This window comes from Tenebrio molitor, chromosome 4 (genome assembly GCF_963966145.1).
Source record: "Tenebrio molitor chromosome 4, icTenMoli1.1, whole genome shotgun sequence".
Taxonomy (NCBI): Eukaryota; Metazoa; Arthropoda; class Insecta; order Coleoptera; family Tenebrionidae; genus Tenebrio; species Tenebrio molitor.
Genome location: NC_091049.1, coordinates 500,534 through 513,196, shown reverse-complemented (window position 1 = coordinate 513,196; position 12,663 = coordinate 500,534). Strand labels below are relative to the sequence as shown.

The 12,663-nt window shown below is 46.6% G+C and overlaps 4 protein-coding genes across 4 annotated transcripts; 3 read left to right on the top strand and 1 right to left on the bottom strand.

The window, feature by feature from the left end:
• The first annotated feature begins 3 nt into the window (after window positions 1–3).
• Window positions 4–3,747, top strand: LOC138129831 (chloride channel protein 2-like). Its single transcript, XM_069046137.1, has 9 exons — window positions 4–346; window positions 390–533; window positions 1,008–1,136; window positions 1,186–1,786; window positions 1,836–2,070; window positions 2,413–2,806; window positions 2,863–3,188; window positions 3,253–3,306; window positions 3,363–3,747. Exons 1-9 carry the CDS (start codon window positions 181–183, stop codon window positions 3,669–3,671), a joined length of 2,358 nt encoding a protein of 785 aa, XP_068902238.1. The 5' UTR covers window positions 4–180; the 3' UTR covers window positions 3,672–3,747.
• On the bottom strand, window positions 3,676–4,875 carry LOC138129845 (serine/threonine-protein kinase 16). The gene is made up of 4 exons (XM_069046154.1): window positions 4,739–4,875; window positions 4,093–4,687; window positions 3,909–4,043; window positions 3,676–3,854 (listed from the first exon to the last, which is right to left on the bottom strand). The coding sequence occupies exons 1-4, from the start codon at window positions 4,846–4,848 to the stop codon at window positions 3,738–3,740; spliced, it is 957 nt and encodes a 318-aa protein (XP_068902255.1). The 5' UTR covers window positions 4,849–4,875; the 3' UTR covers window positions 3,676–3,737.
• Window positions 4,876–5,040: 165 nt separating this feature from the next.
• LOC138129849 (transmembrane ascorbate-dependent reductase CYB561-like) lies at window positions 5,041–6,544 on the top strand. Its single transcript, XM_069046158.1, has 5 exons — window positions 5,041–5,183; window positions 5,233–5,447; window positions 5,495–5,703; window positions 5,807–5,961; window positions 6,008–6,544. Exons 1-5 carry the CDS (start codon window positions 5,128–5,130, stop codon window positions 6,168–6,170), a joined length of 798 nt encoding a protein of 265 aa, XP_068902259.1. The 5' UTR covers window positions 5,041–5,127; the 3' UTR covers window positions 6,171–6,544.
• Window positions 6,545–6,642: 98 nt separating this feature from the next.
• LOC138129839 (aminomethyltransferase, mitochondrial) lies at window positions 6,643–12,556 on the top strand. Its single transcript, XM_069046145.1, has 3 exons — window positions 6,643–6,889; window positions 11,522–12,059; window positions 12,106–12,556. The coding sequence occupies exons 1-3, from the start codon at window positions 6,646–6,648 to the stop codon at window positions 12,527–12,529; spliced, it is 1,206 nt and encodes a 401-aa protein (XP_068902246.1). The 5' UTR covers window positions 6,643–6,645; the 3' UTR covers window positions 12,530–12,556.
• The last annotated feature ends 107 nt before the right edge of the window (window positions 12,557–12,663 follow it).

Genomic DNA, 12,663 nt, shown 5'->3' with positions numbered 1-12,663 from the left:
TGGTACGAGCTGGCTTCTGCTTGTCTTGGTCAAACAAATCCAAACCAAACACTCTAATCTACACTTAATTGCACCTTCGATAACGAACAAGCTTTCGCCTTAAAATCGACAAATATTTGACCACCACGGAGTCTAAAATCGGGTCAAGAAGTCCAGTCAAAGTGGGTCGTCGATGCGACGATGAAGAAACGAAGAGATCTCTCGCAGGGGCACCTCTACGACTCCTACATCGCTCCGGTGCAAACCTACGACGAGAAGAAACCCACCGAGATCTTCAAACTCACCTACGTCAAAGAAGAAGAGAAGAAGCTGCGAAAGGAGATCCACGCACGTCGCGGTTTCAAAGGTACGTCGACAAATCGGTCTTCTTCAATTGACTCTTCTTCTAGCATGGTTCGTCAAAACCGTCACCTACTTGTGGAAGATTCTCTTCGGACATTTTGCAGAAGAATGGTTCTTTTTGGCCTTCTTGGGCATTCTCGTCGCTCACATCAGCTACATGATCGACAAAGGAGTCATGATGTGCAACAGCAGTCAGTATTCTTCCCTTTTTTCTTTCCCTACCACATTGTGTGGTCTTCCCGTCCGAAATGTGTTCCAACACAATTAAAATCTTGTTGGTAGTTAAACTACAAAGTAATAGCGTTCTAAAAGTGGATTATTGGATGTAGTGGGCTTCGAGTTAAAACTGTTCACTTCGACGTAAGCAAATTGCTCAGCGTTTATTTTATCTGATGTTAATGTTCAACAATCGCTGAACAATCTCACTTAACATCCCGATTGATCCACCTACACTAGACGCAATTTAATAGTGGAAAAAATGGCAAGTTGCGGTTGTTTCCGGCAAAACCAAACACCAAAAACACACTTCAAAAGATTCGAATTGTCTTTGTGGCGTTTCACGATCGTGTTTTAATCCTTGGGTGATTTTTCCTTCCTCCCACTCCGATATCTCCCCCCCTCCATTTTTTTCTTCTTCCGTTTCACTTCAAGACTCTGCCCCTCAGGTCGGATGTGGTTGTACCGCGACCTGGCCGATCACCCCTGGGCCAAATACTTCGCGTGGATCTGCCTCCCGATGACCTTGTGCATGTTCAGTGCCGGCTTCGTGAAGCTGGTGGGCCCCAAAGCCGTCGGTAAGCGTGACCACCTCGCTCCCTCCCCCACTTCACGCAAACTGTCTAGGCTCGGGGATCCCCGAGATGAAGACCCTCCTGCGTGGGGTCTACGTGGAGGACTTCCTCACCTTCCGGGTCCTGGTGGCGAAAGTGGTGGGTTTGACCTCCACCATCGGGAGCTCGATGCCTCTGGGAAAGGAGGGGCCGCTGATGCACGTATCGTGTTGTTGCGCCCACCTCCTCGGCAAGCTGGTCGGCTTCCAGGGTATCTATCAGAACGAGAGTCGCAAGTTGGAGATGTTGGCGGCGGCGACGGCCGTGGGGGTGGCGGTTACGTTCGGCGCGCCGATCGGGGGGGTTCTCTTGAGCATCGAGATCACGACTGCGTACTACGGCGTGAGGAACTACTGGAGGGGGTTCTGCGCGGCAGTGTGGGGGGCCACGGTATACAGACTCCTCTACGTCTGGATAGAAGGGGTGGAGACCGTGACCGTAGTCTTCAAGACGAGCTTTTTCGTCGACACTCCGTTCGCGGCTCAAGAACTTCTGGCTTTTAGCATCTTAGGCATCATATGCGGATTCGGCGCCGCCTTCTACATGCGGATGAAGATCAAGTTCAACCGGTTCCTCAAAGCCAACAAGTTAATTGCGGAGATAAAGGCGGCAAAGTAAATATTTTTCAACGACCGGTCACAATACATTCTACCACTCTTGCAGTTTCTTCGTTTATCCTGGATTTGTATCTCTTGTGGTGGCCTCCATCAACTTTCCTTTAGGAATCGGACAGTTCCTGGCGGGTCACGTCGGTTACGCCGTTCAAGTGAAACACATGTTTAGCAACTTTTCATGGACCGGAGGAAACCTAACGGTGGCACAACATGACATCGTCAAGAACTGGCAAACCCCCTGGACTGGAATTTACCTTCATCTGGTCTGCGTGGTCGCTTTCAATGTAAGCCGCAAGTAGAGTGTACGAGTGTGGCTAAGCCAAATTAAACGGATTTGGGTTTGAAAAATTCAAAAAAAGGCGTTGCTGGTAGATAAAATAAACGCGAATTGTCAAGGGGCGGAGTCTAACGTCGCCAGCCAATCAGACACGTCGAGATCAAAACAGTGGGCGTGGGCTCACAAGGTTAATAGGCGGGGCTTGTTCAAGTCAGGAACCAAAACAGCGGTGGGGCGTTCATGTTCTCTACTCGTCCGCACCCATTTTCTCCTAAATTTTGACCAATCCGTACCGACGGCAACGCACTCGTACACCCCCCTCCCCAAACACTCTCGACTGCCATTTCAGTTCGTTTGCAGCATCTTCTCCTCCACCATGCCCATCCCCAACGGGAGCTTCATCCCTAATTTTCGGATAGGAGCAGCGATCGGACGAATTCTGGGCGAACTGATGCACACTTGGTACCCCACCGGGTTGAGCTACTACGGCAGACTGACTAAAGTCATTCCGGGGGGGTACGCTCTGGTGGGGGCGGCGGCTTTCAGCGGCGCCGTCACCCAGACCATGTGCGTCTGCGTCATCGTCCTGGAGATGTCGAGTCAGATCACCCACGTCATCCCCATTCTGATCGCGAATTTGATCTCCAATAGCATCTCCCAACTGTGCAGCGGAGGGCTGTACAACGCCGGCATCAAGGCGAAGAAGTTGCCTTATCTGCCAGATCTTTTACCCAGAAAGAGCGGTAAGTTTGTTGTTTCGTTTTTCTTCTAGGCTCAAATCTTCCTGGCTTCTCTTCAGCGATCTATAGCGTGTACGTGGAGGACTTTATGGTGACCGACGTGAAGTACATCTACCACGGGATGCCTTTCGAAGACCTCAAAAACCTTCTCAAGGACAACAAGAAGATACAAAGCTTCCCGTTGGTCAACAATCCAGTTCGGTTGATTCTTCTGGGGTCTATTCCTCGAATGGAACTCATCGAACTGCTCGAGAGACAAGTTGGGAGGGAGAGACGACTCCAAGAGTTGACAGAAGAAGAAGAAAAGGAGTGCAGAAAGGGCAAATCTTCGCAGTTTCAAGTCGGAGACACGCCCACTTACTCCGAATCTGACAGCGACGACATGGTGACTCTTTCTTTTTGTATTTTTTCTATTATGTCATCACTCTAACAATCTTTTGTTTTCACAGTTCACTTACAACCCCGCCTACGAGAGTCCCCCAAAATCAAAATCAGTAAAACTGGTGAGATTTTGAAATATTTATTGATCAAAAAAATCGACGATTTGGTTTGCTTTCAGCCGAAGAAAAGGGTGTGCGACTTATCCCCCAAATTGCAGCGGAAGTGGGAACACTTCCAGATGGAGAAACCGGTGGACTTCCGCTTGTGTCATATAGACCCCGCCCCTTTCCAGCTGGTCGAAAGGACCTCCCTCTTAAAAGTCCACTCCCTCTTTTCCCTGGTGGGGATTAACACCGCCTACGTCACCACAATCGGTCGACTGATCGGAGTCGTAGGTTTGAAAGAGTTGAGACAAGCTATCAATGACGTAAAAAGCGGAAATCTGCAACCGCATAACATCTCGATCATAGTGAGCGAGGAGAAATAATCGATTGCGTAAAAATTGTGTATTATAAATGCGATATTTACAGTGTTATGTAGAAAAATAAATAAATTATACGACCGCTTCGATTTTATTTTGCAAGTGTCGGCTCCGCTCGAGCACGTTGTCGATGAACGGCCTCTCCGCGGGGTTCACCTTTAGCATGAACAGAATCAAGTCGTGCACGTCCTGAAACAACCCCTGTGTCACCACGTTGCGTACGAAACTGTTGCGGCGTATTACCTCATCAAAAGGAGTCTCTTCGGGGAAGTGCACCGTCCCCGAGATAACGGCCAGGTTGACCGAGTCGCCCTTTTCGTAGACGAAATCGTAGGGCGACTTAAAGTAGCACAGCGCGAACAGCACGCAGCCCAGACTCTAAAATCGAAAGCAATGAGGGTCTCTCTGGCGGAACGGATTCGTTTACCCAGATGTCCGTCCGCTGGTCGATCACGCAGTAGCTCTCGACGTGGAAGAGCTCCGGCGCCCTGTACGTCATGGAGCACCGCTCCGCCGCCAGGTCCTGGAGCTTCTGCGCGTCCTGCGCCCCGCACACCTGCACCCTGGCTGGCGCGCAGGAGCCCAGGTCCATCAGCACAGGCACCATGTCGTCGTTGAGACACACGTTGCCCACCTTGAGGTCGCGGTGGGCGAGCGGCTCGGGGGAGAAGTCGTGCAGGTACTTGACCGCCTGGCAGATGTCAGTGAACAGACGCAAAATCTCCCTCAGGTCGAGGTAGTTCTTGTTGAAGGAGCGCAGCGTGAGGTAGTCGTGGAGGGTCCCGCGGCGGTAGTAAGGCAGCACTAGGAACGCTTCGGACGTGGCGTTGACCACGATGTCGGCCGAGCCCTTGAACGTCGAGTCCACCAGTTCGATGATGTTTGGGTGTCTGATCTTCTTGCAGTAGGAGATCTCCTCCATAGCTACCTTCTGATCCTCGAGACTGTGGCACAGGATGCGTTTCAGCGCGTACTTCCGCTTCGTGCCCTTGTTTTCGATCAAGTCGACGGTGGAGAAACCGCTGCAAAAATCGATCAGCATCTGGACGTGTTGAGGTTATGTCGACGCTTACCCCTCGCCCAGTCGCTCTTTCACCACGTACTTGATACCGTTTATGTTGAGAGACTCTCTCGTACAGATGCACCCCATTTTGACGATCATGCTGAGCCCCAAAGCGTTCATTTTAGGACGGTTTAACACGTCTGACAGGTGACATAACCTCACTTTATACTGTCATCGCTGACACACCAACTTTGAGGTTATGTTGTTTCTAGTTTCGTCACTCCTCCTGTTTTCCTACAACAATGTAGCCTTTCATGCACCACTTGTCGCTAATTAGTGCATAGTTCCACCTTATCTCGGCGTTCTTTACGGTTCGCGCCGAGGTTAAAATAACTGTTCCTGTGAAAGTGTCTGGAGGGGGAACTATTGATTTTTGCCACGACTTGTTGCTTCTTTCTCATGAGTTCCGATTCTCTTTCTTCCGGCGAAGAGGAACAATCTGTCGGTCTACTCAGGTGCGTATTTTCGCGGAATCTTAATTCTGACTGGCGGATTCGTCGACAGTGACGCGATGGAAGCCCGAGCCGAGCACCTCAAGGCGCGAAACTACCGTTCCCTGTACAGCGTCACCACAGCTTTGGGGGTGGGCATGCTGGTCCTCGTCCTGACGTGGTTGCTGCGCTACAGGGGCGGCTTCGCGTGGTCCTCCGACCCCCAGCACCAGTTCAACTGGCACCCGCTGCTGATGACCTCCGGCCTGCTCTTCATCTACGCCCAATGTAAGTGCGCCGCAGCCGGGGGCCACCACTGACGCACCCCTTTCCAGCTATGTTGATCTACCGGACCGGCAGGAATTCCCCCAAGAAGCGCCTCAAGATCTTCCACGCGCTCCTTCACGCTGCGACCTTCGTCCTGGCCGTCGTGGGGCTCAAGGCCGCCTTCGACTCGCACAACTACGCCGAACCCCCCAAACCCAACCTCTACACCTTGCATTCCTGGTTCGGGCTCGTCGCCGTGATCATATTTGCCGGCCAGGTAACTATCAAGGTCAACGGAAGTGGCTGAAGCGACGCACGAATCACGCTCCCGGTCTCGAATAAATCCCTCGCACATTTTCACTCGTACCAACCTTTTTTAGTTTGTGCTCGGGTTCGCGAGCTTCCTCTACCCCGGCCTGTCGAGGACCTTGCGGCAAGCGGTCCTGCCGGTCCACGTGGCCACCGGGATCGCGACCTTCACACTGGCCTTGATCGCAGCCTTGACCGGCATCACTGAGAAGACGATCTGGACGCTGTGAGTACCCCCGCCCTCGCTTCTCGTCTTCAACTGTCGGTTTCAGGGGCGCCGACTATGCGAATCTGCCGTCTGAAGGGATCATGGTGAATTTTGTCGCCCTGTTTGTGGCCTTCTTCGGCATTCTGGTGCTGTACTTGGTGAACGACAGCGACTTCAAGCGTACCAACCTACCCGAAGACGAAGTCGCCTTAGCCACCACCGACTAGGCGGTGCATTGTTGCCAACTCGTGCGAGCACTTGTTGATTGGCAGCAGTGCTCCATATTGATTTCGCTTATCGCAAAGACATGCGGTCGTTATTGCTAATTTCCCTCTAAGTTGTGCTTAATTGTCGTTCCTTTTTGGAAGTCGCCCTCTTGACGACTCCGTCCCTCGAACCTCACCAAAAATAATTCGGTGCTATCACGTGGTCTCACTTTTATCATATAGGTATGCCAATAGCCCCCTCCCAGACCTTAGACTTATACATTTACAAGTTTTTATTACCTCCGACCTCGGTTTACTTTAGTAATAAGTACTAAAAGCTGTGACGTCATCAGAATTTTCAAATCATAAATGTACAACGTTTAATGTGAAGCAAAGATTTGTTTGTTTGTTTTATTTTCCCATTATCGCCTGACCTCTGTCATCCCAGGCAGCCGAATCGATCCCGGTCCTGATAATTGTCAGTTTCATCGTGGACATGTTCGCGCTGAGAGTGCTGAAAGTCGCCAAGGTGGCCCTCCGGAGAGGGCTAGCCGACGCGAAGGCCGAAGTGACGGCCCTGTACGACTTCCACGTGGAAAACGGGGGCAAAATGGTGAACTTCGGGGGGTACATGCTCCCGGTGCAGTACGCCGATCAAGGCATCGCCGCCTCGCACCTGCACACCAGGAGCAGCGCGTCGCTCTTCGACGTTTCGCACATGCTCCAGACGGAGATAACGGGTGAGTTGTCGCACACGTGGGGGTGGCGTGTTTGCGAGTTGAAGCAGCGGGAAGCCCTGCAGATGGACGCGGATGGATTTGGTTTGCGAAAGTTCCACGGTTTGAGCCAGAGCGACAAAACACAAACAATGACCTCGGTGGTTTTTTAAATGCACACTGTAAATACGATGCAATAATAAGGTGATAAATGTGTACACAAGAGAGATCGTAACAGTCGATTGTCAATATTTGTTTGATAATTATTTATTTGTGCGACTCGTGGGTAACGGATGTTCAAATATTAAATGTTGGTTCGGTCAAATTAAACTTGTGATTGTAAGAGAGAAAAAAAAGTGAAAAATGTGTGGTATAAATCGCTTTATTTCTAATATGCATACGGTTACACCGGAGGAAATATCTACCTACTCGTTTAAATAATGTATAGAATTAATCAAAATTTTCTAAATCACGTTTACGTTGCACAAAATCATTTTCTACATTTTGTAGAATTGACAGTTGCATGAGAATGTTTATGTTTTATTGAAGAGTGCGTCCGGAGAAGTGAACATGTGTCAAGTGTAATTTCAGGAAAGCATTAGAATATTTTACTTTAATCCTCTGTGAAAAAGAATCGATGAAATGGCATCTTTCGGGGTCATCATTTGTCTAAAAGCAAGAATAACATGACATCATTGCCAAGATAGTTTGAAGAAAAAAAAAAGAAAAAGATTAATTTTCAATAAAGGCGGAGAACACGAAAAAAAATGGAACGAGTGATGACACGAGCATGGAGAAAATAGTTAACAGTTAACGGAGTTGCGCAAGAAGTTCAAGAACAGTTCATTTTAAAACTTTTTATTTATTTCCGTGTTTATAAATTTCAAATTTGTATGCACTTTTTTGGTAGACATAGAAGAGAAAAATTATGGTAAGGTCAATGGAAAATCGGATGACCTAATATGAACCTCGGACGCAATCAAAGGATTTTCGAAAATGTTTTGTTGCCAAAATTTCCCGAAAAATGCTAATACAGTCTGTATTAACCGCAATCCTCATAATATTACCTAGGTACAGGTGTTCCCCATGAAAGTCGAAAGTTTTACATTTTTTCCATTGAACTAAAGTTAGACATTTTTTTTCTGCACAATTCGTCAAATTGTTCAAAGAAAAGACACTTCGAAAATGATATTCTATACTTGGGCCAACCAACAGATATAGTAATAAAAAAAGGGGATGTGGCCTAGTTGCGTAGAACGATATACGCCGAAGCCTGTTTCACAATGAAGCAGGTTCTTGCCATTTGTCATTCTTATAAGTCTTGAAAAAAAAACTATTTTGTAATACAAATCGAAAAATGCCAAGGAAAACAAACAAACATAAACACGTGGTCAAACTCCCGAAGCGAGGTTAAAACGAATGAGATGCTGGATGCCGTCAAGTAATTTTTGTGGATGTACATCAGGCTTTCGAAAATCTGCGCACATTTTGAATAAGCCAATTGGAAGCTGCTATTTAAAATACGCGGGCACTAGGGGGCGGTTTTATTACTATATCTGTTTGTTGGCCCAAGTATAATCACTTTTTTTATTTGTTTCTGTGACAAGAAGTCTCACACCGAAAGAGAAATAATAAGTTATTGAAAAAATTTTCCTAATTGATAAAACTTACATCTGACATTAGATGACACAGTTACAAGATAATTATATTTCTTTTATCTCAAATTTATTAAGAAATACTCATTTCAAAAACAACATGACTACTCTGCAGCTACTTGACGTCGTACTATAATTAGGTATTCGAAAAAATTAACATCATATACACTGTGTCCAAAAAGTCTGGAAACACCCAAATGAAAACGTAACGCATAATTTTTGAAAAAAATCTAAAGACAGGTCAATTAGTGTTTTAAAAAAGATTTCTGGTGATATTTTCTTTTTTGTCTTCGATTACCTTGAAAAAGTTAATATGTTATACAGGTGTCCCGAAAATGGCGCACTCACTACTCGATGGAGGATGTTTAAATGTACATGAAAAAAATTTGGAAAAAAATTTCAGACAAGATAGTAGAATGTAAACAAAGATATACTCGTACATCATTACCTTGCAGTGTTGCCTTAGTAGATTTAAGATAATTCTTATGATTTCCTAAACTTCTAAATTCTCCATTATGCAGGATCGGATATTGGTAGTGAGTGATCTTGTACTTTTTGATAATATATACGCTTAGAGGTAGTTTTCATGACAATTTAATACATTTATTTCGAAATAATTGACCTGTTAAGTGCCACTTTCAAAGACCGCCAAATCAGCAGATAAGTCCAATAGAATTTTTTTAACATTTTTCTCACGTTTATGGTAATCTCTTCTACACCGTAGTGCATCGGAAGTGCGTCATTTTCGGGACACCTGTATAAAAAAATAGGTTTTTTCAGGAAATTTCTTATGTAAATTGAAAATTTTTTGACCGTCGGGTAGACAATTAAAAACGGTAGTAAAAATGCGACGTTGCCATTTAAAAAAACCTCTGATGACATAACTCTTTCAAGGTCTTTAAAAACAGCAAACAGATACCATCAATAGAAAGCTTTTTAAAGACGCTAGTTCACTTGTTTTTGCGTTTTTCTCGAAAATCATTCGTTTCTATTTTATTGGGGTGTTTCCAGACTTTTTGGACAGACTGTGTAGTCCAGTCAGAAAAAATTCTGTCAGATTTTATAAATTTTTTATAGTTTGAAACGGCCTTTTAGAATTTAGGTTAAAAAACGGCACTTATGTGTCAGAAATACTACTGTCAAACAGACACAAATTGACATAAATTGACAAATTAAATTTCCAATTCACATTAGGACAAATTTCATTTCCCATTTTTTTTTAAGCCAACTGTACCAACACTTGGCACGTCCTCGGACTCACTTCATCCAAACTTTTCGATAAAAGATAAAACACAAAAATTCTCCGACTTTAATATGTATTAAGTTTTCATTCTCCCCCCCTACAAAAGTGTAACTTTCTATTTTAATAAGGCGATTGAAAGCGAAAGTAAAACATGCTAGGGGATTAGTTGCTAGCTATGAAAAACTTTCGTGCCCTGGACGACAAAAAAGGAAAAATGTCAAAAACATCATTCGTTGCACACCATTTAATGAAATTTTCGTAAGCTTGATTGTACCTACCGGTCTTTGGAATTGTCCGGCAACACACTTCTGCGCGCAATATGTGCAGCTTCTTCAATGAAATGCATTTTAAACTAAATTATGACCAAGTATTCAACGACAACGATATTTGATAAATGTCATTAAAATAATGTTTTTTTATTGTTACTAAAGTAACGTTAACAACAAGCCAGCTTATACTAATTTTATTATAATCACTGAATCATTGTACTTTATTAAATGTCGATGGGAGAATGAAAAGTTTAATACATTACACGCTGCGAAAGCTCTTTCACGTGCTTGGAGTTTTTAAATAACCTCGGCTACGCTTACGCTTCACCTCGGCCCTTTAAAAACACCTCGCACATAAAAGTAAACTTTCGCAGCTTGTAATGTAAATAACTAATTATTTTCAGTGCAACGATCATCCGAAACGTAAAAAATTAGTAAAAATTTGTTCTTCGTCTTCATTGAAAATGATTAAAGTAAAGTATCATAATGTCATTCCCGAAAACTTCAAATCAACACCACTTTTTTTCCTCTTTACAAAGGAACACTCTGTTATTTTTAATTATCCCAAAAACTTCCAATATCCATCTTCCATTCACCTTATTTACGGCAAACTCTTCATCAGGTACTTCAATTTAAAAAAAAATCTATATATTCTTGGTGACAACAGTAACATCATGAATACCTTACGACCGCAAACTGTCCAAGCACTGTTTTACAATCACAACCTTTCAACAATAATAATTATCTCTTTACGTATTATATTTACGTCGATCCAAGTCCAGAATATCAATACCGCAATAGCGCACCTCTTCGCACTCAAATTAAACAGTTTACACCTCACGAACGCACCAACACAAAAAAAAAGAAAACCATGCTGTGGTCGATAAAAGATCATCGTGACGGTGTAAACCGTCACGCACACCACGCTCGGAGTTGTCAGGATCAGATAAGTAAAGACGAATCTGCGATCGTCCTGCAAAATCGAATTTTATTCGAATCCCGGTCTGTCAAACCTGAAGCGTACCGACCAGCAACAGTATAACCCGGCCGGTAGTATCAGGAAGAGGGGGTTGTTCGGGTGGGCGTGGTGCAAGGCGAAGAGAATTCCTCGGACCAGGAGGATTGCACCGCCCACCTGAAGGCACAATGAAAGTGGAGGAATGACAGTTTAACGAGGTTGAGGCCGATCATAGTACACGACAAACATTTTGGTTGGACGTGTCGGAAATGGTTGGTATCTCAACTTGTTGCCTTGATGGGCGCCATTAAAAATTTAATTGTCGTTTTTTTTGCGAACGATCGTTTTTGGAGTTTTGGAGAGAGAATCTCACGTTGCATTGTGTTGTGTACAAATGTATTTGTTGAATCTGCTGCGAAAGTATTGTAACGACCTTTGTACGCGCCAGATTTGGCCCCGAGCGAGTTTATGAAAACAGCTTCTCGTTGCACACTTTGTATGCAAGAATGCAGTTTTTGTCCTGTTCCCCAGGTGCCGGCTGCCTGTCGTACATGGAATCCGTGTGCACGGCAGACCTGCAGAACCTCCCCGCCAACTCATCGATCTTGACGGTATTCACTGACGAGCGTGGCGGCGTTCTGGACGACCTCATCGTGACGAAGATCTCCGAGGAGCACCTGTACGTGGTGTCGAACGCCGCCATGAAGCTGCAGGACCAGGCGCACCTGCTGCGAGCCCTGGAAGAACACAAGAAGCGCAACGCCGCCAGCGACATCCGGGTGAAGTTTTTCGAGCCGCAAGAGCGCGGTTTGGTAGCTCTGCAGGGGCCCCATGCCGCGCGTGTTCTGCAGAGGTTCACCGACGTCGACCTCTCCCGGTTGTACTTCATGACGTCGACGGAGGCGGCGGTGTGCGGGTCGGGCGCGTGCCGCATCACCCGGTGCGGCTACACCGGCGAGGACGGCTTCGAGATCTCGGTGCCGGCGATCAAGGCCGTCGACATCGCCCGGGAGATCCTGAAAGAGGAGGAGGTCAAGCTGGCGGGGCTGGGCGCCAGGGACTCGCTGAGGTAGGGGCGGCGTGACGGTGGGCTTGTAATACAATGGCTCTTGCAGGCTGGAGGCGGGGTTGTGTCTGTACGGCAGCGACCTCACCGCCGAGACTACCCCTGTGGAGGCGGCCCTAACCTGGTTGGTCTCCAAGCGGCGACGCGAACGCAGCGACTTCCCGGGGGCCGACGTCGTTCTCGCCCAGATCCGAGACGGCTCCAAGAGGAAGCGGGTCGGACTGGTGGCGGAGGCGGGCCCGCCGGCCCGCCACGGCACCCCGGTGCTCGACGGCGGCGGCGACCAAGTGGGCAGCGTCACCTCCGGCTGCCCCTCCCCGACCCTCGGCAAGAACATTGCCATGGCCTACGTCCCCACGGCCCTCGCCAAGGCTGGCACCAGGTTCAAACTCAAGATCAGGGACAAGCTGTATGACGCCGTCACCGCCAAGATGCCCTTCGTCCCTTCCAACTACTACACCAAGCCCAAATAGTTAGCCTCAATAAATCGTACAAATAGATGGCGCTGTTTTCCTTCTAAACATAAGGTTCTCGATAATAAATAAGGTAACGACAACGGTTGCGACGAATATTTCCATCTCACTTAATTTGGTGTAATGTTAACTTA

What these genes read in the sequence shown, in the direction of transcription:
- LOC138129849 (XM_069046158.1), top strand. Translation starts at nt 5,128, where the DNA reads ATGAGTTCCGATTCTCTTTCTTCCGGCGAAGAGGAACAATCTGTCGGT. An exon ending in CAATCTGTCGGTCTACTCAG is followed by an intron (nt 5,184 to 5,232) that starts GTGCGTATTTTC and finishes ATTCGTCGACAG; the next exon opens with TGACGCGATGGAAGCCCGAG. An exon ending in GCTCTTCATCTACGCCCAAT is followed by an intron (nt 5,448 to 5,494) that starts GTAAGTGCGCCG and finishes ACCCCTTTCCAG; the next exon opens with CTATGTTGATCTACCGGACC.
- LOC138129839 (XM_069046145.1), top strand. Translation starts at nt 6,646, where the DNA reads ATGTTCGCGCTGAGAGTGCTGAAAGTCGCCAAGGTGGCCCTCCGGAGA. An exon ending in GCTCCAGACGGAGATAACGG is followed by an intron (nt 6,890 to 11,521) that starts GTGAGTTGTCGC and finishes CCTGTTCCCCAG; the next exon opens with GTGCCGGCTGCCTGTCGTAC. An exon ending in GGCGCCAGGGACTCGCTGAG is followed by an intron (nt 12,060 to 12,105) that starts GTAGGGGCGGCG and finishes TGGCTCTTGCAG; the next exon opens with GCTGGAGGCGGGGTTGTGTC.
- LOC138129845 (XM_069046154.1), bottom strand. Translation starts at nt 4,848, where the DNA reads ATGAACGCTTTGGGGCTCAGCATGATCGTCAAAATGGGGTGCATCTGT. An exon ending in ACCAGCGGACGGACATCTGG is followed by an intron (nt 4,044 to 4,092) that starts GTAAACGAATCC and finishes TTTCGATTTTAG; the next exon opens with AGTCTGGGCTGCGTGCTGTT. An exon ending in AAGAGACTCCTTTTGATGAG is followed by an intron (nt 3,855 to 3,908) that starts GTAATACGCCGC and finishes GGGTTGTTTCAG; the next exon opens with GACGTGCACGACTTGATTCT.
- LOC138129831 (XM_069046137.1), top strand. Translation starts at nt 181, where the DNA reads ATGAAGAAACGAAGAGATCTCTCGCAGGGGCACCTCTACGACTCCTAC. An exon ending in GGTGGGCCCCAAAGCCGTCG is followed by an intron (nt 1,137 to 1,185) that starts GTAAGCGTGACC and finishes CAAACTGTCTAG; the next exon opens with GCTCGGGGATCCCCGAGATG. An exon ending in TCTTTTACCCAGAAAGAGCG is followed by an intron (nt 2,807 to 2,862) that starts GTAAGTTTGTTG and finishes GCTTCTCTTCAG; the next exon opens with CGATCTATAGCGTGTACGTG.